Here is a 25,096-nt window from a genome sequence, read left to right as displayed (position 1 = left end):
AGCCATAACACAACTCTCTCTCTCTCTCTCTCTCTCTCTCTCTCTCTCTCTCTCTCTCTCTCTCTCATATTTGCCATGCCCTTCACACTGGCAATTTTGAACTGATACGTCTTTGAATAGACACAAGGGAAGGATACGTCTGATTGAATCAGTGTCCAGTATCATTGTAGTGAAATTTATTTATACAGTGAAAAAAAATTGTCTCAGTGCTCTCTCCCTAGCTATGGCGAGAAGAACATTAAAGGAACCATTTCATACGACTCGTATATCATTTCACAGTCCAGAAGCATCGTTTTCTCATTGTAATATCCCACCGCCGCACGTGATTCCGTATAATTGACAACAATTCATGTACTTTTTAGGTCTAACGTAAGTTATTACGAATCCGAAGACCGAGCCAGCTGCAAGTATTCAGAGGGCCCCGTAAGGGCACTTGTGTTAAGCTCTAGGCCTACGGTGGTTGGTTGGTGAGTTTGGTGGGTGAGCTGCTGGAACTGACGCACGGCAGGTATATTATAGTACCACCCGGTGGAAGTGTTGATGGCTGCTGCCACCGTAGCTACTAAAAACCCAGACTTCTGCTGTCTCGTCGTGTTTTGCTATTTCCTCTAATCTCATTTGTCTGTTTTAAGTTTTCGCCGCCGAATGTTGTTCATTGGGTTATCGTCCTGGTGGTGCAACATCGATGCTTAAGCAGAAGGGTACGCGCCATAAGCGATTTTGTCGGGAATGAATGATATGACCCCACTGTGTGCCGTTTCTTTTTCCTATGTTAGAAGGAATTCGTCATAGGTGAATGATAGGTTGCTGCCATTTTGAGCCATAGAACGTATTTAAATGTCATTGGTTAAAGGTAATTACTAGCTATAATCCTATTGTCGATGAGAGACTTTTATAATCATATGTGTAGTGTGAGACGTGAATTCAGATGATTATTGAAAGTATAACGTCACTTGTGCCTTTGTTGTATGACAGTTAACCTCTGCGAAAGTGGTTGCATTTTTTCCCTATTATTATCATCAGACCCGATGTGGTGCACTGTAAGCATTACTTAAGGGTCTTTGCACAGAGTCCCTTCGGCCCCTAGCTGCAACCTCTCGTTTGTTTTACTGTACCTCCGTTCGTATTCTCTTTCTTCCATCTTCTACTCTCCACAGGAATCATATATATATATATATATATATATATATATATATATATATATATATATATATATATATTAGAAATTTAACAGAAGCTCAGATGAAAGACAGAATATAAAAAAATGTAAAAAAAAAAAAAAAAAGTAATTTAAGATGTTAGGCATAGAACGCTACTGTAATCCGTAGGTAGTTTGGGAAATGAACTTGACAAGAAAGATAAATATAAATAATATACTGTGACTCGTGTGAGACTAAAGAAACTTAACAAGAAAGATAAATAAATAAATCTTGACTCGTGTGAGAATTAAGATCAGATTAAAGGACAAGAGACCAGCAGATCAAATCAGTTGCAAAACGATTGAAAGGAGAATCATATATGAAGATTAATTTCAATAGGAAACGCATGTTTGGAGTGTGAAACTTACTTATAGCATGTTTATGTTAGTATGGACTCAATTGTAGGAGCTTAGTTATAAATGGTATTTATGTCAAGTCCTGCCCAGGCTAACTCGTACCACAGGCGAGTCAGCATTCCCACATTTACACTCAGGAGGTCGGCTACAGTCCTTAGTTTGTTTAGCCTTAGACTATATCTTTTTCTCTTTTTCCGTTCTTCATGATTCCCATAATCTTTCAAATTTCAAGAGACGAGTTAGGAACCCAATATCCACTTTTCTTTCCTTGTTTTCTCAATGTCTCGAGATATAGTTAGCTTGTGTCCATTCGGAATTTTGTTCCTCACTTGGTGACATTCGGATGGAAGGAAGTTAGTAGACTGATACTAAACGCATAGGACTAAGGACTCTCTCTCCTCTCTCTCTCTCTCTCTCTCTCTCTCTCTCTCTCTCTCTCTCTCTCCTCAAGATCGAGAGCAAAGGTCGAACGTATTCCTTAAGATTTTAGAATGTGTATAAAAGAAATTTTTGAACAGAAATGTCCCTCACAAAGTGACCTTTTTAAGCAGAGAAACAGCTTGTAACTTCTTATGCGCGTCTCTTATTTACAGAAATCTTACTGGAAAACGGATGGTCAGTGTAGATGCCTCAACTGAGCACAATATGTAAATTACCAGTGGGATGAATTGTGAAAGTTATTTTGCTCTGGTATGCAAGGTCGCCTTAACACCAGCATTCATATGGTGGAGGAGGAGTAGGAGGTGTTTGGTTCTGTTTTAGCTGAGTTGCTGACTTTCTTGAGAGAGAGAGAGAGAGAGAGAGAGAGAGAGAGAGAGAGAGAGAGAGAGAGAGAGGAGGAGGAGGAGGAGGGGGAGGAGGAGGGATATGGAACTAGTATGAGGTAGCATTTTAGACTTATTCAACTGACGTGCGTCTTACAGGGAGATGAAGAGACTATAGCTGAGGTGTTTAGTTGAGAGAGAGAGAGAGAGAGAGAGAGAGAGAGAGAGAGAGAGAGAGAGAGAGAGAACGGGAAGTGGTGTTGTACCATGACTAGGTCGCTGGATATCTTGGATAAGCTTGTGGGCCTTATAAAACGCGAGAGGAGGGTACACGGCGAAGCGGCCACTTTCTAACGCGACTATGCGACCCGTCATAACTACTATATCCTGATCGTAAAAGTATTTCTCTCTCTCTCTCTCTCTCTCTCTCTCTCTCTCTCTCTGACGTGACTTTTCAAAGGTGTGGCAGATCAGGTCGATGGAGTTAGCGAAGAAGTTTCGGATATGGTCTATTTTTATACGCGAGATTTGCTCTTAAACCTCCGATCAAAAAGAAGATTCAGTGTTCAGTCCGGTTTCATTGATAAAACAGGTGCTCTCTCTCTCTCTCTCTCTCTCTCTCTCTCTCTCTCTCTCTCTCTCTCTCTCTAAATATGTACTTAGGGACAGTTGCATTCTTATCTGTGAACGTTTCTTTTATGCCTTCTCCCGCTTCTCACCGTGCATCTTGCATCTTGAATAACCCGTAAACTGATGCATGCACTATAAGATAACCCATAGCCTGTGTCTTCATTTAATTATTACGCTTGATTAATTAATTGTAACTTGTTTTACTGTAGTCTGTCGACTGCTAGCCATATTTTGAAAACCACGAACGGTGCGAATCTTTATTAGAAAGGTGGTATAAAGCTCCATTACTTTAGGATTGTTTTATTTCTCAGAAACCTGTTGAGTCTGAGATTTTATGCAACACGTTGAATTGTAGGCTTTTTGGACAAATAACATGTACGTTACAGGTTTTACAGTTAAATGGAGATTTTATTTCTTCGTGAGACTAAGTCATTTTTTTGCTTGGGCAGCAGAAAAGAAATCCTAAGTCCCGAGTACATAACCTAACCTGTATTAATGGTTAGCACAGATACATGATTATCTGTGGTACTGTTGTCGCTTCCCCAAAGATACCTACATCTTGAGCAGGTTTCAATTTAATGTCGTTTTAATTGTCAGTCAGTTTTGATTGCCCGTTTGTATAGAATTATTATTATTTTTTCTTTTAGTGTTGTAATTGTGTGCCAAATTTTGAAATGGTTTAGTAATAGATACGTACTCCTAAGTGATGATTATTTCATATATTGAAGTGAATAGGATATTTTTTATACTCTTCTGAAAATTTAAGCGAAAAGATATTATTAAGATTCTGGTGTTTACGGTTAAGATGGGTCTACAGTGCACAGAATATGATCTGTGTGTGAAAGGATAATATTTGTTGTTTCATCGTTGGTATGAGTCTAAAAGGCAGAGCAACCATAATTGTGCCATTTTCCTAATGGAGTCAAATTGATAATATATTTTTAAGGAATTGATGCTAATTAGCTTATCAGAATACGCCCGTACTGAATCTGCTCCTTCGTCTTTTGTTTCAGACGTGAGTGAGGGTGGGTGTGAGGACGGTGACAGTGAGGGCGTGGGCGAGGCTCCCTCTGTCTGCCACACCCCCAGCGACCCTCCACCTCCGCCACCCTTCAGCCCGCCCCCGCCACGCCCACAAGCCATGGAGGGCCATGCAGCTTCTGCCACGAAGCTCGGCCGCATGTCCCCCTCCGTGTACGTTGGCGGTGGTACCTTAGGCCGAGTCAGTCCGGGCCACGACTTGGGCTACCACACCCTCGTCACCAGACAGACGCCCACGCCTACGAGAGACCGGAACACGCCCACGAGAGATCGCACGACGCCGTCGCCCTGGTCGGACGTGAGAGCCTCTCCGTTTCCCGCCCTCGATCTCTCCGCCCTCTCGTCTTGTCCCCGGTCTTCGCCGAGACCGCAGCTTCCGCAGGTACCGCCCCAACAGCAGCAGCAGCAGCAGCAACAGCAGCAGACGACGACGCCACAGCAGCACCAGCACCAGCAGCAGCAGCAGTCGATCGAGACGACGGACCAGCTGCTGGCGACGTACAAAGGGAAGCGGTTAGCGAGGTCCTCGCCCTTCGACAAGCTGAGCGACGAGTTAGTTGTAAGGATATTGTCGTTCCTGCCGACGAACTCCGTGTGTCAGTGCGCGAGGGTCTGCCGGAGGTGGTACGTGTTGGCGTGGGACCCCAGACTGTGGTCCACTATCTCCCTAGCTAGTGACGGGATCCACGCCGACAGGGCCATCAAACAGATCACCAGGCTTTTGGCGAGAGATTCGGGCGGCTGTGTGCACGTCGAGAAGGTAAGGAATGGGACCTTCTTCTTCTTCTTCTGAGAAATAACAAATTTGCAAGTTAACGGCGTTCAAGTCTAGTATAGTAAAATTTTAATACTTCTGTTTCCTCATACATTACATAAAAAAAAATAACTTGTTCCATTTTGTCACAGGTGATCCTCAACAGCTGTTCGAGGCTGACAGACAGAGGCCTTTCGCTGATAGGTCGTCGTTGCCCCGAGTTACGACACCTGGAAATCAAAGGCTGCATCAATGTCACCAACATTGGCATTTTCGAACTTGTCACACAGTGCGTCAATTTGGAACATCTTGATGTCACGGGTAGGTTTGACTTTCGTGCGGTCTAGTGCTGTTGTTAATCTTTTAGGTTTTTTCAACCCGAAAACAGTTCCTTTTGTCTCACGGGCTGCTCAGTGAGCAAGAGCCCGTGCTGGCAAAAGGCTATCTCAATAAAAAAACAACAACAATTTCCTATGAAAAAGTGTCCCAGTTCTGATGTGTTTAGATTGTTGTTACTTGCTAGAGTAATTCCCTTGTTGTGTAAGTCATTCCCAAGTAAAGTGAGTTTGATATATATAATATATATATATATATATATATATATATATATATATATATATATATATATATTATAATATAATATGTATATTAATATTATATATATATATATATATAGAATATATATATATATATATATATACATATATATATATATAGCTATATATATATATATATATATATATATATATATATATATATATATATATACATTATATTTAATATGTAACATCTTCTTTTCTGTAAAGCACTGTTTTAGTAACATTGCAAAACTCACCTTTTTGTTGATTTCCCTGGCATGGAGCTCAAATGGCAGTTGCAATTTTAATCATTCTTCTCAAACTTTCCTCGAGTACTTCCTCAAATCTCATCTTCAGATGTCTTCAGTAGTCTCTCTTTAGCATGTGCCGCCTTTCCCTGGGGATACTATGCTTGTACAACTCTTTTCCCACTGATGATTCCTCTCTTCCTCCAGAGTGTGTTTGTAAATTCAGGTCAGCTCATCTATGACTGGTTATCCAGCTGCTTTTAGCAAACCACTTGTTATTCTCGATGGTCCTGGACCTTCACCATTTTATGTCCCCATAAGGGTTATCCTAACCCCTTCAGACATCACATTCTACACTGGCCTCTCAGTCATAATCAATATCCTTAGTTCAATATCCATTCTTTTTTTCTACAATATGGCCTCTTTTCCATTATTCCTTTCTTTTCAACCTTAGTTTTTATACACCTTTCCGCCTCTACGTCTTTTCTGTACGTCTTCAACGATTGTCCTACTTATATCATTTTCTTTCATCCCTTTGCTGTGTCAGATTGTAATTCCATTCCTCCCATTTTTCCGTTTTTTGTCCTAACCACTTTTCCTTTCGGCCTTAATCATCTTTTTCCATTGTGCCTCAGTCGTCTTCCCTGTCATCTTTTATTCAGTTTCTCAGCACATCTTTATTCCACAAGAATTCTCCTCTCTCTCTCTCTCTCTCTCTCTCTCTCTCTCTCTCTCTCTCTCTCTCTCTCTCTCTCTCTCTCTCGTCAGATGTCACAACAAAAATTGTGCTTCCTTTTTTAACTTTTCTCAGTGGTTTTAATCTTCCACTTTCCTTTGTACATCTTGATCATTTCATTTCTCATTTGCTGAAACACTCACTGTTATTTTCGCGTCTCATTTTCTACATGAATTGCAAAACAACAAGTAAATAACTCGTGCATTTGATTCCCATTTTGTCTGTAAGCTGCCCAGCGACGTGTATTAAATGAACCCCTTTGTTGCAGGCTGCCATCAGATCACTTGCATTCACTTAACGCAGCAGGGTGCCATGGAACCGGAGCCAATGCATTCCCGTCAGCTTTACCTGCAGTATCTTGACATGACTGATTGTTACGCCTTGGAAGACCAGGGCTTGAAAGTTATAGTGAAGAACTGCCCACAACTCCTTCACCTCTACCTCAGGAGATGTCACAATATAACTGGTAAGAGACTTTACGATAGAGACATGTTCTTACTGAAGCATAATTTGAATGAATCCTGTAGTTTTACTGCAGTGTACAGTATAGCATAACAAGCCTTTTGCATATGATATGTTTAAACTCATTCAGAGAAGTATTGTTTGTCAAGTCCGACTCCTCATTAGAAGAAAACAGAAATGTGGTTAAAAAGAATTACTCTAAATGATATACTATACATCTGTCTTGCTGTACAATCTCTTTCGCATTTTGTTGTATCTGTACTGTACCGTATGGATTATAGAATTTGTTTGCTGATAGGAGCTTAAAAATTGCCTAGAAAATGTAATTGCTGTAACATTCAAGCATTACATTTATTTATCAACATAATCTATGTTTTATGTACGTAAGCTTGATAAGCCTTTGTAGTAAGTGATGTTGAATTGCTAGTGCAGCATTGTATGTTTCATAATTGTGAGTGAGACTTGCATTCCCTGAACCTTGATTCATCTTTCATATTAAAACTAGGCGAATGACAGTTGCATTTATTATATATTTCAAGGATGTTGCATTTGGTGAACTCTCCAGTTAGTTAACCCCACACTTTTTGTGATAAGTGCTTATTTCCACTTAACTATAGTCATACATTACACACCCATGCAGTGCATAGCTTATACATTTAATTCCAACCCTTGACTTTGTTGTGTTGCAAATTATTTAAATTTGTTAGGAGTATGGAATCTGGAAACCAGTACAGTATAACAACATAGTCCTTTTTTTCCCATGAAGATTTAGGACAAATTACCTCCAAAATCCTAAATTGTTTTTACCTTTGTTTTTCTCATTTTTCCATTTATTAGCTGAGATTGATTGACTGATTTGTGGCTATTAAAGCTAGTGTTACAACATCTAGGTTATTGTCGCCAATTATGAGCTGAGATTCCATTGTATGTCGTGTAGTAAGGAGTATTTAGTGTACCCATTCAATAAAATGTAGTTTACAATTATTCTGTCTAACATCATAATGTATCTTCCTCTCATTCCAGATACTGGTGTAAAACATATAGCCAGCTACTGCCTAATGTTACGGGAGGTCAGTGTTTCAGATTGTGTGCAGATTACTGACTTTGGGATGTACGAGTTAGCAAAATTAGGTCCTAACCTAAGATATTTAAGTGTAGCAAAATGTGATCAAATAAGTGATGCCGGTATAAAACAAATAGCTCGTCATTGCTATAAACTACGTTACCTCAATGTGCGGGGTTGTGAGGCTGTGAGTGATGACTCGATGGAAATGGTTGCAAGATCGTGCCCAAGATTAAGAGCTTTAGACATAGGCAAGTGTGACGTTACAGATAACGGAATGAAACTTATATCCGAACATTGTCCAAACCTCAAAAAATTATCTGTGAAATCGTGTGATATGATTACAGATTGTGGTGTTCAATACATAGCATATTATTGTCGGGGTCTTCAGCAACTTAACATTCAGGACTGCCAAGTGACTATTGAAGGCTACAGAACAGTTAAGAAATATTGCAGGCGCTGTATTATAGAACACACTAACCCTGGCTTCTTTTAGCAAGTACAGTGATATCTGTCATCTTGTCTCCGTTATCCTGTGTTGTGCCAGTGACTACAATAACAACGACAAAATTCATCCCAGTGCCAAATAATGAGCCTATGTATCTTCGGTGCCAACAAGGACAAGTCCTGGGTATTGCAGTGGGTCATATGCCACCACAAGATACATGCAGCCTATGGCAACTAAAGTACCTACTCACCAGTGCCAATTTCAGTGCCAAAATGGTGAGGCAACTTTCTCGTGCAGCAATGCATCAAATTACTCACTCCTCCATGTACCAAAGTAATGCTACAGTCGTGCTAAACTTAGCACGGGTGCTAAACTTAGCACGGAATGCTGCTTTGTAGTTTGTACCTTTCTTTTGCTGTAGTGCCAGTCCTGTTTCTCTGTGTATCTCCATGTAATTTCTTGTGATTTTTAGAAGAAAAATTACTCAATAACACTTTTTTTTGCCGTATTTAAGGAAATAATAGACATTTGATGGCATAACTTTTGTCATAATATTGGGACATAACTGGTATGCCTGTGAACTTTATTTCTAAAAGTGCTGCTCTTTAAATGAAAAAAAAAATCAGCCATCAGTTCATGTTATTTTTTTTTTGTTGTACCTGTGAGTCTGGTAGGGGCAGCAGGTTGCTAGTGTATACTGACAGTTGGTGGTGAGAACTTCATCACTAGAAGTGTCACATGGCAGTGCTACCCCACAGAGAGCTATGGTGTTCTTAAAAGAATATATATATATATATTAGTGCAATTTTGTTTAGACTGACAAGTCACCCTGAAAATTAAGTCCGTCCCCTATAGCATCAATGCTAAGGTTAGAAGTCTAAGTTTTCTTTAATTTGCTTTAACTATTGGGAAATATATTTTGCATAGTTTTTCTAAATTGTTGAAGACTAAACAAAGTTGTTGACCATTGTACTTGTGATTGCGTGTGTGTAAATGCGTTTGTAAGTATGGCCTAGACACCAGAACATCGTTAGAACCAAATCAGTGTAAGTACTATTTAATGATCGCTCACTTTAAATATTGTACTACCGTGGGAAATGTTAACAAAATCACGTTGTCGGCCTTTTTTAGATATATATACTATTAACATTTTTGTTACCAGCAATGTGTATAGTTGAAAATTCATGTACTTCATAGCATATTTTACCTTGCTTGTGAGCCAAGTTTTATATGCTAGATAAATATGTTCAGGAACAATAAGAAAATTCACTAAGCATCTCTTGATTTTAATATTTTTGGACGACAATGACCTTTGCATTCTCAAGTTTTCTCTTTTAAGTGATCAAAACTCAGGGGTTTTGACCCAAAATTAATTATGTTCCATCTGACAGTATATATGCAAGCCACAGCTAGTAAGTACTACTGAGGAGCTACATAAGAAAGTATTAACTGACTTTACTTGTGGTACTATACACTAAAACATTATTCTCATGAGTTTCCAGTGCCAGATAAATTTTTTAGACCTCAGAAATTAGTATTGCCGTAAACAATCTTTACTGCTGTTTTACTTAAAATTTGTATTTCCATTTTTACAGTTACCTGTATGTTTTATATCATAAAAATATCTCTTGAGAAATAGAATATCACATTCGTAGTTATCAAATGAAAAAGTGTTAAAGTGAATTAAGGTATATTCCATCACAAGGATCACATCTGAATTGTGTCTGTGATTTTTGGACATTACTTCAGTTATACTCTGCGCGGTAACCAAGCAATGTTGCCAGTGTTGGTAATATGTGTACAGGCAGTCCCATGGTTACGACGGGGGTTCCGTTCTTGAGACGCGTTGTAACCCGAAAATCATCGTAAGCCGGAACATCATCAGAAATCCTAAGAAAACCTTACTTTTCTTAGTTTTCAATGCTTTGGGTGCATTGAAAACTATGTAAACTGCATTGTTATTGCATGTTTCATCAAAAAACTTTCAAATATTGATTATATTGCATTTTTGGTGTTATATTTCTTGTGTCAGATCAGCGTTGTAGGCGTCGTAACCCTGGAACATGCGTTGTAACCCTGGAAATAATTTCTGATGAATATAATTAAAAAACGCCTTAACCTCGGAACGTCACAAGCCTAACCCGTCCTAACCCGGGGACTGCCTGTATTGTTATATATTATACTTATGTACATACGAGATTCCTGATGTTCCACCACAGTAAAGGGAGCGAAACTAGGACATTCATTATTTGAAAATTTTAGAAAAATATTTTGGTTCTAAAGAGTATTGGTGAGACAGGCGTCAAGAATCTGTGATTTTATGTTCTCTTACGTAGCGAGTTTGAGTTTGGCATTGTTAAGATAGTTCATTATACGATGAAATATAATTTGTTACATGCAAGTATTAGTGTGTACAGTTCAGCAAAACAATGTAATTTTTTATGCATTCCATATTCAAACCAAAGTGCCAATTATCTGCATAGATTTCCTTTCTATTTCAAAGGCTTTTACTCATTTGAAGCTGCCTAATCTCACATGCAAAGTATACTGTTAAAATTTTTTTGTATTGGTGCTTTAGCTGACCTCTTACCCTTAGTTGCGTGATTATTTAAGGGGATCGAGACAATATCCCAAAATAAAGTGTTTGCTTACTATAAATGAAATTATGTATATGTGTGGAATGGAAAGATTTTGTTCTTCAACTCCTTCGCTTCAACTGCATTATTATTTACCTTTCCGTTTTTATTCGTTCTGTATATGTTGCCTTTCTTTCATGTGCCAGGAAAATTTTTTCAGTGTTTTCTTGCCTCCATTTTTTGTACTTCATTCAAGAATGAAGAAGGTCATCATAGGCCTGCACTCTACAATTTGATCTGGTGGTCTTGATAATCTGCCTAGTAAAATTGTTATAGCAATAGTCTTCTGTCCGCAGCTGTTTTTTCCATTGTGAAACCATCCAAAATCTATCTCAGGTATCAACCGAGTTAAAACGACAATTACAGTTTATAAAGCAACTGTTTTATTTTACTGTACATCTTTTACAGATGGATTATTGGGTGAATAGTTTTAGCATATGGACACCGAGGATTATTTTTTAAATATTGCAAAAGAAATTTTGTAAACAGCTAGTGGTTGAAGTCTGAATGTGTAATTGTTTTTACCTTAAACATGATTTTATTTTTCTCTTCATTTAGACAATTTTTTATTTGTTATAATAATGTGTTAATTTTTATTTTGGCACTATCATGTACATTTTATTGTTCTGATTTTTGTGAGGTCATGCACATTGCATATCAATCATTCATATTCATTTTTTATCATTGAAATTTTCTTCTAGTCTGGATAAGAACTGCGACGATGTTGAATATGCACTGTTTACAGTAAAATCCTGTATACTGTACATATTTTCATTTGAATCTGGATTCAGCCAGAAAATCTTTAAAATTTTGATCATGTATACTGACAAATAATCCTGAAATACCCATGGGGTATTATGAGTGACCCACTTATATGGGGGTAATGTTCATTTTTTTTTTCAATGCAGTAGTAATCCAAAGTAACAAATTTACTGTTGTGTTGCCATTTTCAACTCGCTACTTCCAGACTCACAGCTGTTCAGTAAGATGGTTATATATATTATATATATATATATATATATATATATATATATATATATATATATATATATATATATATGTATATATATATATATATATATATATATATATATATATATATATTGATTCTTTGTGAACTACAGTCGTACACTGAAAAAAATTACATCTTTAGGGCAAGTGTGAGTTTGGTTGTTGACGCTATTGCCATAATGTGTGCCTATTCATTTTATATGCAATCATAATGTATTGATTTTGTATATTGTTATTATCCAATTATGTAAGTTTTTATGAGATGTTTTTATAATTTATTTACATTACACAAGATTCTTATGTCTTGTGTTTAATAAAAAAAATTACCAATCATTAACATTTTTTATCACATGACGAATTAAAAATGATTGACTGTAGTATCTAAAGCTGAAGTGAACTACAGTCATTGGGTGTTTGTAATGTTCCTTATAGCTTTGTTCTGCAGGTGGATCATGACCTTCTCTGTTGCAAACTTAAAGGCAAGCAATATACTAAGTACGCGCAGCACTAAAAGTGCCCCGCAAGGGATGACCCTATCTTGCCAGTTAGGGTCTGGTATTCTAGTTTGTATGGTGCTCTTACGTTGCATGGAACCAGTGGTTTTTCAGCAAAGGTGACCAACGGCTTTACGTCCTTCCGAACCACGTCGAGAGTGAACTTCTATCACCAGAAATACACATCTCTCACTCCTGAATGGAATGGCCGAAAATCGAACCCGTGACCAGCTAGGTGGGACGCCAATACCATACCAACCACGCCGCTGAGGCGCTCACTTTAACAATGGTGTTACCATACCATTTTTACATACACATTAAAATGTAGAATGTTTAGAATGTTCCCCTGCACGCCATTTCTCCAGATTTTATTTATAAAAAATATGGTTTCAAAGGAAATTTACCATAGAGAAAATAAAGCCAATTGCTCATAAAAGCACCCAATACAGAGAGCTATTATGCCATGCTTCATTTATAAAAATAGGAATTTCGCGCTGAGAAAGTAAAGCTATAGTTTTGCTAATAGTTGCTTCTCTTGTTTACATGGTCTTGTATTACAGCTACAGTATATTAAAAAAAATGTTAGTACACTAAGCGTTGCGTGAGTGAGCACGTGTGTTAAGTACCAAGTGCAAGTTTTTCTTTTTTTTTTTTCTTTTTACCAAAGCAGATATCTCTGCCCGAAACTTGACGTGAGTAGTACCATGCTAACTGTTGTATATAAATTGTTTTGTAGTTCTTGAATCTTTACAGGGCTGAAATACATGTTGCTACGTATTTAAATCGGCATGCGTTCCTTGTCCACTTACACACATGCACAGCGCGCACGCACTGTATAACTTAAGGTGTTATTCAATGTCAACATTTAAGCGTCTAAGTCACGTGACTCCTTGGGTAGATCCTTATTACTATTCCGCGGCGGCCTAGACTATGGCAGTTGCGGTTTTCTATGCAGTATTACCTTCTGAACAAGAATTTTAAGTAATATTTATTCGGACGACTGTAATTAACTCACAGGGACCAGTCCTAAACACGGCGAAATACATTGGACGCCCCAATCCCTAGTGGTTGTCGTATCCATGGTTACGTTCCTTGCAGTCCATACGGAACTATTATGTAGAATTACCCCTCGTATTTTTAAGGCTTTATAAAATCCAGGATATCATTCAATTATATTTTCATTGTCATGACGTAACTACCGCGGCCTGGTCTAGGTCAGAGTATTTACCGACATCTTATAAATGTTTTTGTTAGTGTTTACGTCTTTTGTTTATGCTTTGAGTTTTACGTTCATCTCCAAGGGGCTGGTGGTAAACATGGCGCCCATTAACTTGAATGATACTTTTGCCGCGGTAGCGATGTCAAGTTTTAGTTCCCTCGCTGTCTACAGCAATACAAATCATTTTTCTTTTTCTTCATAGAAAAAGTAAGAATATTAACTGTCTCAACATGCCACTCCAATTGCGCATGCCCGATTGCTACTATTATTCCTGCCTTGTTTCACAAGTAATTGAAACTTCGATTTCTCAAATTGATTTGTAATAGCGTAAACTTCGTGTATTTATGTATATGACATTATTTATTTGATATTTTTTATGAATGACATTTTTATTCTTGTTTAATTTTTATGGATTGCATATTTAATTTAGGCGTAACTTCAGCCTATAAAAAAAATAGTTATTTGTGTGTTTGTTCGTTGTACTTTGTATAACATATGAAGGAACATTTCTGTTTTCTCAGTGGCTTTTAAGAGAGAGTTTTGCAATAAGTTAAAACGTAATCAATGTGACATCTGTTGTCCAAAATGTTATGATTAGTTTAGCTGTTTACAAGAAAAAATAGCTGCTCATCTAAGGTGGCACCCGTGCTTTAAAAACGTAGTATTTATATCTGTAAACAGGATTCGTCGTTGTATTGTGCATAATAAATGGTAGATCTACAGTACTATTCCGCCTAGACTATGGTAGTTGCGGTTTTCTAAGCAGTTTTACCTCCTGAACAAGAATTTTAAGTAATATTTTTTCGGACGACTGTAATTAACCCCGGGGGGCCAGTACTAAACACTACGAAATACATTGGACGCCCCAATCACCTAGTGGATGTCGTATCCGGGGTTACGTTCCTTGCAGCCCGTGCGGAACTATTCTGTAGAATTACCGTAATGTCTGTGTTTCTCCTTCATAAGAATCGAAGTTCAAGTATTACTTCATTTGGAAGAATGCATTCATTAAAGCAGGTTATATGAGGTTTACCATGATCCAAGGCACATTTGCCTTTACAAAACTCAGAGGCTGGTATTGACAATGACTGGCAATCCTTTGCAGTTTTTTTTTTATATATATTTGAGGTTTCTTACCAGGGAGATTTCGAGGTAGCTGATTTTATCAGCATACGCAGCGGGTGTACTGATACTAATCTGGATCCACAGCTTTTTCAAGTAGGTGCACAGGTCTGGAATCATGTCAAAATTAGCTAACTCACTCTTTTTCAAGATAGTATTTTACCACTGATTTACATGTGAATATATATTATGTACAATATTGTCATGAAAAAGAGTGGGTTTGCTAATCTTGACATGATCCTAGGTTTGCAGTTTTTCTTCGGGATATTTTAGTCTGTTCATGAGGCTGCTTTTGACGTCTACAGCAAGAGGTGACCCATTTGCTTATTCTTACACTAGATACCCGTGATAACAGTTGGTCCATTTCACTCAAAAGGGGCTTAAAGATAGGTTAAACTTTATCTACTTTATAGCAATGATGCTTTGTTCATACATAGACCCATGCCAAATTTAGTTTTGTTTTCTTACTATATCATGATTTGTATGCCTTCAGGTGTGACAGTAGTCTTATTATATCATGATTTGTATGCCTTCAGGTGTGTCAGTAGTCTTATTATATCATGATTTGTATGCTTTCAGGTGTGACAGTAGTCTTACTATATCATGATTTGTATGCTTTCAGGTGGGACAGTAGTCTTACTATATCATGATTTGTATGCTTTCAGGCGGGACAGTAGTGATACAGCAGCATATAGTAAGATGTACCATATACACAAACATTGGAAACAAGAATTTTTTTTTTTTTTTTTTTTGCTCATAGTGCTTTCTTATGTGAGTAACTATTAAAAGACTAAATGTATATTTATCACAAGTTATAGAATGGTGATTTTTCTGAAGATTGTGGTATACCATTTTGTTTATCATATGCTCGCCTACTCAGTGTGAAGTAACTAATGATATATATACTCTTATGTCTGACATCAGCATTTTTACCTTAAAACATCAGTGCCCTCCACAAGAACTACTCAGTGTGTTGTCCAATATTCAGGATCAAACCCATCTTACATCTATTCAGCCTAGTAGCTAGTGGTGTCTCAATGTTCTTAGCACAATAAGACATACTCAAGGAGTGTTGTCCTTTCTTCTCTTCTAAATGAGGATGATACAAGCTCTCCAGGTTCTACACGCTCCCAATTCCATGATTCCAGTGTTCCTGAAGTATTCTTAAAGGACCCCCAGCATTTTTAGACTACAACTCCCTGTCCTTGCCCAAGCACCATAATCATACCTCGTTCAAGTTATTTGAATCGGGCTACTAGCGTAGTGACTCGAGGTGGATGTAGTTATGTCCCAGTGTCCCCTATCAGCCATCGGTCTCTCACTCTAGTATCAGTCGAGTCTTATTTTCTTGTATCGTTCATCCATGTCACCTGGCTTGAAAGGTCACCAATAATAGATACTTGTTTCTCAGGCTCTTGAATGTTTGTAAATGTCTTAGGATTGTAATTCGATGTTTGTTTGAGGCCTACGATTGGGTGCTCAAACCTAAAGCTCTCAGTTGGTTGTTTGTATCTTTATTTTCTTGATTGGTTACGTGTCTCAAGCTCCTGTATTAGGCGTTGTTGCTTGTCTGGGTGCCATGATACTAGATCTTTAGTAACTTTTGTTAGGCTTCCTTATTTTGGACATCTCTCTCAGGGTGATTTACCATAATTTGTCTAAATGTTCTTACCTATGGAGTCTTATCAATAGAAAACTGATCTGTATATTGGGATAAAAAAGCTGCCTCAAGAAGATTAGTGTTTGCCATATTGCATGTCAAAGCTGCCAGGTGCACCCCCAGTGCCATTTTCATCTGGTGTCAAAGCTGGGTAGAAGGGAAGTGGCTTCAGTATTCTGTACTAGTATTTCATCCCAAGGAAGGGTGTGCTGAAGATTTGTAACAATTTGGCTAATGTTGTCAGTCTCTGGGATCTAGGAAAAGCGACGTAAAACTTCCCAGGATCTCCACAATCTAGTGACAAAAAACTCTTAAAACATTAAACAATACAGCAAGACACATTAAAACATCAAGCAATACAGCAAGATGCACAGAATGACGTGTGAATAAACAATAAGCAACATTTTTTTTATTCACCATGAGTGTGCATTAATACGTTCCATGTAAAAACTCAACTCGACATATGACACATGCAGATAATAAATTCAGACTTCTAAATTGTTCTTATGTTTAGTATCAGATCATATTCTTCACATCAAGTGAGCAATATCACAAGTGTGAAAAAGAACTCTATTCAAAATACTGTATACTAAGCATTGCAGAAGGCTAATAACTAGATTGAGTAAATGTCTGGTCTTGACTGGATAAAGAAAGATAACCTCGAGCCAGGATTGAGAAACCTGTCAATTCATTGTGCCCATGAAAAGTAAAATACTAAGCAATCGGTAGAAATTACCAGAGAAATAATCCATTAAAATATGACAGGTATCCAATACTGTTATAAAAAAACACCCTGTCCCCACTTTCCCAGAATTAAAAAAAATGGAATACTGTAGTCAACATGTTACCCTAATATCCTGGCAAGATAATTATGCACTACTTTGCAGCCTATGGTACTGATGATGCATCACAATACTATGACTGGAAATTTTAAATTCATATCAAAAGCATTCATTCTTTCAAAGATAATGCTTTGTAAGTAACACTACACCAATCGTGGTGGTACTGTATCTTGTACTAAATTGTAAGGAAGGAATGCTAATTTATACGGCAAGCTGAGGTAAACAAAAGGTGCAGCACAGTATAACAAAAGAATTTTTATTCACTTGTACTTTCATGCTTTGCAGCTATTCCTTTTAACCTATCATTAGGCTTGGAGGGAAAAGGTTTTTTTTATTGCTTACAATGGTATTGCAAACAAATGTACTATTTTTCAGAAATTTCCATAATATCTCATAATAAAACAAAATTTGTTTCTATTACTATCTGGTTTGTTAAACTTCAGCTTCAGATTTATGCTTTCATAAACTTCAGGTCACTAAAAGCAACAAAACCTGTTCTCAAAATCTCCAGAACATCATACATGTATTACAAAATACATCATGAGTTTCTTCACTGTAAATATCTAATAGGAAGCACAAAGTATCTTATCACTTATGTACAAAGATTTATATAAATAGTCCACATTTGCAAATGCATTACAGATCCCTGGCTAAAGTAACTTTTATGTACTTTTCACTTCATATCTTACATATAGTACTATCGATCAGCTTCAGTGTCACCATTACTTCATAACGCAACTTCTTTCTTTCTGCATTTCCCCCATATCAGCATTATAAATAAGTAGCACTGTCACACCAGTGACTCAAAATTTAAAACCTCGTTTACAAAAACTGGGGGCACGACAAAGTTGAAATCGGCAGCCAAGGAGGAAAGATCTGAGGGAATGGATGACTAGTAAAAGCCTTAGAGCAACACAGCAGCCGGAGGTCAAAATTATATTGCAAAGGACACTCAGCACTAACTGCATTTAGCTGCCTATGCACATTAAAGGCAATGCTTCCTATGGGGTGCAAATTTGCACACCACAAATATTCAAGACAATTAACAATATACGTACACAAGTACAGCATACAGTATACTGCATTTTAAGTAGTACAATAATCCTACACTAAGTCCAAACTTTAGTCCCTCATAAACTCTCACATTACAAGACTTCTATTTTTCATGTGTCACTTTCCGGCTGCAATGTTAACAGATCCAAAAGCAGAATTGCATCTCTAAACTAGTTAGGAAAATAAATATTAAACAACATTAGGACATAACAGCAATAAATTAAACTATTAAATACCTTTCAACTTAAAATTATCAGGAGAAAATTTCTTATGAATCTGGTTAAATCGCTTGAGCAATTTTTTATCTGAGTACACCATAAAATCATTTGTTTGGTGGTACTTTAATTCCACCAAGTTTAACTATAAAGTTCATAATATACATCTGAACTTTAATTTCTATTGGATTGTCAGTTTCATGAAATCCTGGGACCCCAACTTGTTGTAGAGTTGACTGTTGCTCTATTACCTGAAAGGAAACAAAATTCTATGATTAAGGATAGTATAACATGATGCTAACTACCTTCCACTTAGTACACACTCATTAGTCAAAAATCTTGTCTTTAATGCAGCTGTGCCCACATGATATTTAGCACATCAGTCAGTTGAATTCTGCAAGGAAGCATTCTCTTTTATTCCTAAAGGAATATTTTATAACCAAGACTTATTGCAGAATTTTATATAAGTAATTTACCAAGTAATTACATAGCCATAAGTTCCACTTACAGTGGAACCCCTGTACTCACAGGGGATACATACCAGACGGGGCCCCTTCACCCGCGAATAGCTAGAATTCGCGAATACTTAGAACCCCTATAGAAATGCTTAAAACTACCTACATTTTGTTAGTTCAAACTCAAGAAAAACCCACTAAAAATGCTTATACCTGGTTTTTTTTTAATAGTTTTATCACAAAAAGTGCATTTAATCATGAAACTGAAATGAAAATACAGTAATTTGTGGATATTTATCATAAAAAAATACCGCAAATACATGAATTTCCCACGAATAATGGGTAGATATGGTCCATAGAGTCCGCAAATACGCGAGTCCACAAAGGTCGAAAATGCAAATAAGGGGGTCAACTGCATAGCTATGTAATTACTTGGTAAGTATATATAAAATTTCATTTTACTATAAAAATGCTATATTTACAAACAAGGGACATGTTCAACCAAACCTGACCTGACTAGTAGCTCTGATTGCTAACTTCTACTGACAATGAATGGAAACTGTGAAGAAAACAACACCAATAACATCTTCATACAGTACAGCTCTTGATCTCCTTTATTAAGATTAATAGTATTGATGTTTGAGTAACAGTACTGAAGTTTGCCACATTATAGCACACTTCCCAATTACTCAAATTTTTCATTTGTTTTGAAGTTTTTTCCTCATAAACCAAATATGATTTTTAGAAAAAAAAGGTGAGTTTCATACTCATTTCCAGAGAGCAAGTACCCAATCTAGGAAGTAAATACACTTGTGCACCACTTTATTCTGTTCCCTGACATCTATTTACTGATGTAAAGAATACCTTTCTCACAGAGGGGGTGCCATCTATATTATGTAGGCAGTGCTCATGGTTTTCTTGCAGTGTCCCTTTGGCCTAAAGCCAAGCTACTTTCTGCCTTTTTCATCCAATACCTATTTTCTTTTCCCACCTAGCTGTGTAACTTCTTTAATTTTACCTTCTGTCCAATTTTCACTTCTCATTTACAAACGCATCTTTCTGGCAAGTCCAAATTTTGGCTGCTTGGTGAGTTGTTAGTCCATGTCCCATAGATTTCAGTAGGATAGGCCTTTCTCTAAGGCATCAGCTCTTCCTGATTTGGCTGCTTCACTCTCAGTGTTAGGATACATATCTAGCTTTGTGAATCCAGTGAGTTACTGATTATTTACAAAGTCTATTCTACACGTACTACATTTCCGCATTCTTTGCTCAATAAAATAACCACATCCCTAATAAGATTTCACGGTCTGTTCCCCAATATCTAGACAACCGAAACAAGTAGGTTGCCCCATCTTATGTATTCCTGTTGCAGGAAAGAGTAATTAATTTCCACACTGTTAGTAAAACTATGAAAAATGCTGCATCTCTTCAAATTCTTCATGAAAAATAAAGCTTAAACATATCATACTCCTATGCAATTACATTCTGGCACTAATAAATAATAAATTTTAATACTGATGTCTCCTGTCATAAAAGCCAAGACTATTGTGCTAATTAAAAACTGTAAAGACTTTGCACATTTTGCCCATTTTCTTTCAATATTTTGGGGGTTAATTATATATTAATACTAAGTACCCAGAAATTTAAAGTGAGGGTTGTAATTTAGTTATCATATACGATTTCAATATTGCTAATGTTGCTATCGTGCAAACTTAGTTTAATATATATAAATATGGTAGTTGACATCTGTTAAAGAATGAATGTGTACACTTAATATTTTCAATTATTAGCCATAGTAATGTAAGGATTCCTATTACAGGCACACATCTTCAATTTTAATACAAAACAATTACTTCAATAACCTATAGACCAAAATTCAATAATCTACTGAACTATTATGTATACGACTGAAATTACCTTTTGGTCTAAAAGCTGCTGTATCCGCCCATGACAGCCTGAAATATCTTTTGAATGTCTTGCTTCTAATTCTGTGAGCTGCTCTTTATGTAAACGAGGTAGGCGCGATGCAACATGTGCTTTACCTTGCCGTTCCGCTGCTAATATCTCTTCTCTCTGCTTTTTAATCAAATTCTCTCTCTCAACTGAAAAAATGTGCAAAAAAATATTCACATACAGCTGAAAAATCTGTCCTTAAAAGGCAGTTCCATTAATTTTGAAGCAAAATACAAGTTTAGCCATGCCTGATGCATGTTACTGATAAAATTCCAAAATAATTACGGATCAAAAATGAAAAAACTACAATTACACAGACTAAACTTCAGAAGAATGCAATCATAGTAAACACAACAAAAAGCTGGAAAGGAAATATCAGTCAGAGAATTTTAGTACCAATAAAACTGTCACAGTAAGGTGTCAGGGGCAGTAAATTTTTTTTATTTGTTTAACACTGGTCTACTTCAGAAAATGACATTTTTATGATAAATAAGATTTTATGTATACTTACCAAGTAGTTACATAGCTATGATTTTAGAAACTATAGCTATGTAACTACTTGGTAAGTTGCATACATAAAATTTATATTGCATGTATGCACAAGGATTGTATTATAGTACTCTACACAACCGAGGTATGGTAACTGAAAGAAAAAGAGAAATGTTGAATAGGTTTGACAAGTTCATTGTTTGTTAGTGACAGGAATGAAAGACTTGTGTACTGGGTAGTATGACAAATGGTATTTGAAAAACAGTAGGACAAAAGTTCAAGTATTCAAGTTTTTCATTCCTCTCACTATTAAACACTGAACTTATCAAACCCATTCAAAATTTAAATTTATCTTTCTATTTACCACATCTCCGTTGTGTAGAGTACTATACTAATACAATCCTTATGCATGCAATATAAATTTCTGATGTAGAGCAGTATTAAACAAATAAACATAAATTTTTTTTACACAAAGTTGACTTAACAGTATCCTAGTCCTGCAATCTGCATTTCTCCAGACATACTCCATAATTTCAAGAAATCTTCCACCATGGCAAGAAAAGTAAACTTATTTGATAACAAATAAGAGACATAAAATTCTAAAAACCAAGGGTAAAACAGTAAGTGTGCATGAGTTCTGAACAAAAAACAGAAATATAGTTACTGAACATATTTTACATACTGCCGCTTACACAGAATTGTGAGGGAGGGAAAATGCCTTACCGTGACATTTGTCAGACAAATGTTAGTGTAGCACATTTTAACAGGATAAACACATTTCAAAAGAAAGAAATGTTGATTCACTAGCTTAGTAAAAAGAATAATTTAGTTTTTAAAAGTACTTTAATAAGAAAGAAGTGTTAATTCACTAGCCTAGTACAATGAATAATGTACTTTTTAAATACTTTAATAAGACTTTGTCCTCTTTCAAGTTTAATCCGAAACTGACTAATTGATTAAATTTAAAATAAAAAACTTCAGATTTATGGAATGTTAATATTTCTAACAGAAAGGCTGAATGGCCTTGTAGCCTAGTGCTTGCCTTTTGAGCTTCAATTTCATAATCCATCCACTTATGTTATGGAATGATATCACAACACAAACTTATATTTATTAGAATAATAATAAATATATATGAAAAAAGACTAACCTATCAGTACACAACACCCATCTTCAATCTAATTTAAGCATCAAAGAGTACACTGACTCTAGAGAGTAGAAACAAATGAAAATATACTCAATTATCTAAACAAAACAAATATACTGAACATTTATCTAAGATTGCATACCAAACCAACATTGTAGTAGTATAATCATCAAAGCCCTCAATAACATAATGAACTGATCATTCACCCGACTTTCACAATGTTTGGCTACTGTAAAGTAATACGTCTGAATTTAAACAAACTTCATACTAACTTTTTCTTGTATTATTAAAATAGGATCTACAGATACTTTAGTAGGAAATAATAAAAACATTCCCTCATCACACTGAAAACTGAGAAGATAATGTTAAAATAACAATATACTTTGAAAATACCTCGATGCTTGTGAAGCATATGCATACGTTGTTGGTGTAAACTCTTTTCGGTCATATATTGAAGTTCTACAAGTTCTCGCACAATCTCAAACACGGTGTTGTCGAGTAATACATGGGCCAATGACGAAAGTAAATCATATGGCAATCGCTGCTGAAACTTCCTACATGGGGAAAAAGGATTAAAATTGTATTATTAACAATAACTTTTCAATAAGTTTACAAACACCCTTGTGACTTTAAGTACAAGGATGTTTCATATTAATATATGAAGTACAGTAAACAATGTACTATGTGCAAATAACAATTTATTCGAACAAGGTGAGTCAAAATATTACTGTAAAGGCAAAGACTTGCCCCCAAATTGAAAAAAATTATCAGAGATATGGCAGACTCATTGAATGCAGTACATGGTTAACATATGATGGTCAATTTTAAAAAACTATCTTGACATGTCAATTGCAATTTTAAAATACTTTCCCACATTAGTTAGTCAAATTGCTTATAATATCTAATATTCTAATCTAAAAGGAAATTTATGCAATTAGTAATGGAACTAAAACTGGCAATGACCACTTACGTTGGAATCTCACGAGCCATAGACTGTAGCTTTTCCAACATTTTGTATAATTTTTCTTGCGTATCAGTGGCACTGCCACTATGCATTTTTAATGTAACTGAAGTAGATACTTTACACTCACCTAACCTATCTGGTAAGGCCTTTAGTTTTGGCCTATATAAGAGACTTAACACAAGTTTAAGTAACCTGGCCTAACCTGTGTGAAAGTTAAGCCCTAACCTATTCAAGACTAACTAATGCATTTTCTTGAATCTCTTCTGATCTCGTAAATAAAACATGATAAACTATGCCTTCCTTCTTGCGTAGTCTACCTAACCCCAAGTTTGTAACAACCCGCCTGAGGGTATTCCAGGTCAAGCCTAACACTGGGTAGCCTGGTATACAGGCATGAAAATCAGACTCAATTTACGTTAAGCTAATTCTAAAAACGTCCATATTAACTATATTTTTTCATTAAGTAAACACCCTATAAATCACTTCACTCTTTGGAGTAATTTCGCTAACTACCAGGTATTCGAGGCTGTCAACTACCTTTAACACTACCGTGGCCTTAACAACACCTAAATATTAACTATGTTCGGCTATAATACGGAGTATGAGTCGCACAAAACAGGAGATTTGACAACGCATTACATTAATGAGTGTATAATATCGCTAAATGATATAATGGATAGCTGTGGCCCTCAACGTAATGTCAAATTGGCACAGGAAGGTAAACAACGAGTTGCGTCTTCTACGCATCGAGATGCAAAACTTTCCTAGAATATAACAAAATAGTATTAATAACTTTTAAATAGTCTAATAAATATACTTAATGTATTTAATTATTTAAAACAATGCGTTTTGATCATTCGACGTGGTAAAATTACGATATCGCAGCCTTTGGTTGAACTGTGTATATAGAACGTAACTGAATTGCTCGGGCTATCACTTTACATTGTAAACAAAGTTTATGGAGACGTTTTTAATGGCTACTATTTTTTTAAAGATAGAACAAACATACCGTAAGATATTAGGTATCTATATATATTATTAGGCTCAATATAAAATATTCAGTTGTCCTCTGTTCCGTATTTCATCTTTAGACATCATGTATTAAATCGTATAGTGAAATGAAGAATCTCTCTCTCTCTCTCTCTCTCTCTCTCTCTCTCTCTCTCTCTCTCTCTCTCTCTCTCTCTCTCTCTCTCGCTCTCTCAATCGCTCTGATGACTCCTTTCTCGTCTCTCTCTCTCTATCTTCTCTCGTCTCTCTCTCTTCATCTCTCTCTCTCTCTCTCTCGTCTCTCTCTCTCTCTCCTCTCTCTCTCTCTCTCTCTCTCTCTCAGTAACAGTAGTAGTGACAAATAATGAGAAATTGTCTGGGAGTGTCGCTAAATCACTGCTCAGCATCATCTACAGAAGAAAAATTATTACTACTGATTTTTTTTTTCGTCCGTTTCACCACCCTTGTTGAGTTTCGTCTATTAAGCTCAGTTCTTGATATACAAAAATGTCAACATTTACGTGACTCTAGTGAGGACTAAGAATAACTGACACTGAATAGGTAAAG

General features: G+C 36.4%; 3 protein-coding genes across 6 annotated transcripts in view; 2 read left to right on the top strand and 1 right to left on the bottom strand.

Annotated features, from left to right (window-relative positions):
* LOC135196462 (F-box/LRR-repeat protein 7-like) overlaps positions 1-10,155 on the top strand; it is a 409,207-nt gene extending 399,052 nt beyond the window's left edge. For all 4 annotated transcript variants that reach the window (XM_064223310.1, XM_064223308.1, XM_064223307.1 and 1 more), the window contains 4 exons: positions 3,963-4,750; positions 4,897-5,065; positions 6,575-6,772; positions 7,792-10,155. In XM_064223310.1, coding sequence (XP_064079380.1) covers positions 3,963-4,750; positions 4,897-5,065; positions 6,575-6,772; positions 7,792-8,327 — 1,691 coding nt within the window. In that variant the 3' untranslated portion in view covers positions 8,328-10,155. The remainder of the gene's footprint in view (positions 1-3,962; positions 4,751-4,896; positions 5,066-6,574; positions 6,773-7,791) is intronic.
* A 2,891-nt stretch (positions 10,156-13,046) lies between these two features.
* LOC135196455 (calponin homology domain-containing protein DDB_G0272472-like) overlaps positions 13,047-25,096 on the top strand; it is an 84,883-nt gene continuing 72,833 nt past the window's right edge. The window contains exon 1 of the mRNA XM_064223299.1: positions 13,047-13,112. The gene's annotated coding sequence lies outside the window, so the exon portion shown is untranslated. The remainder of the gene's footprint in view (positions 13,113-25,096) is intronic.
* On the bottom strand, positions 17,500-24,270 carry LOC135196456 (protein DGCR6-like). Its single transcript, XM_064223300.1, has 4 exons — positions 23,546-24,270; positions 22,969-23,129; positions 20,904-21,088; positions 17,500-18,782 (listed from the first exon to the last, which is right to left on the bottom strand). The coding sequence occupies exons 1-4, from the start codon at positions 23,629-23,631 to the stop codon at positions 18,639-18,641; spliced, it is 576 nt and encodes a 191-aa protein (XP_064079370.1). The 5' UTR covers positions 23,632-24,270; the 3' UTR covers positions 17,500-18,638.

This window comes from Macrobrachium nipponense, chromosome 17 (genome assembly GCF_015104395.2).
Source record: "Macrobrachium nipponense isolate FS-2020 chromosome 17, ASM1510439v2, whole genome shotgun sequence".
NCBI lineage: Eukaryota > Metazoa > Arthropoda > Malacostraca > Decapoda > Palaemonidae > Macrobrachium > Macrobrachium nipponense.
This window is presented reverse-complemented; position numbering and strand designations above follow the sequence as displayed.

Excerpts from the sequence above, each read along its gene's own strand:
- LOC135196456 (XM_064223300.1), bottom strand. The coding sequence starts at position 23,631 with ATGCATAGTGGCAGTGCCACTGATACGCAAGAAAAATTATACAAAATG. Across the intron at positions 21,089-22,968 it reads TATGCTTCACAAGCATCGAG|TTGAGAGAGAGAATTTGATT; the intron begins GTATTTTCAAAG and ends ACATTTTTTCAG. Across the intron at positions 18,783-20,903 it reads AGCAGCTTTTAGACCAAAAG|GTAATAGAGCAACAGTCAAC; the intron begins GTAATTTCAGTC and ends GTTTCCTTTCAG.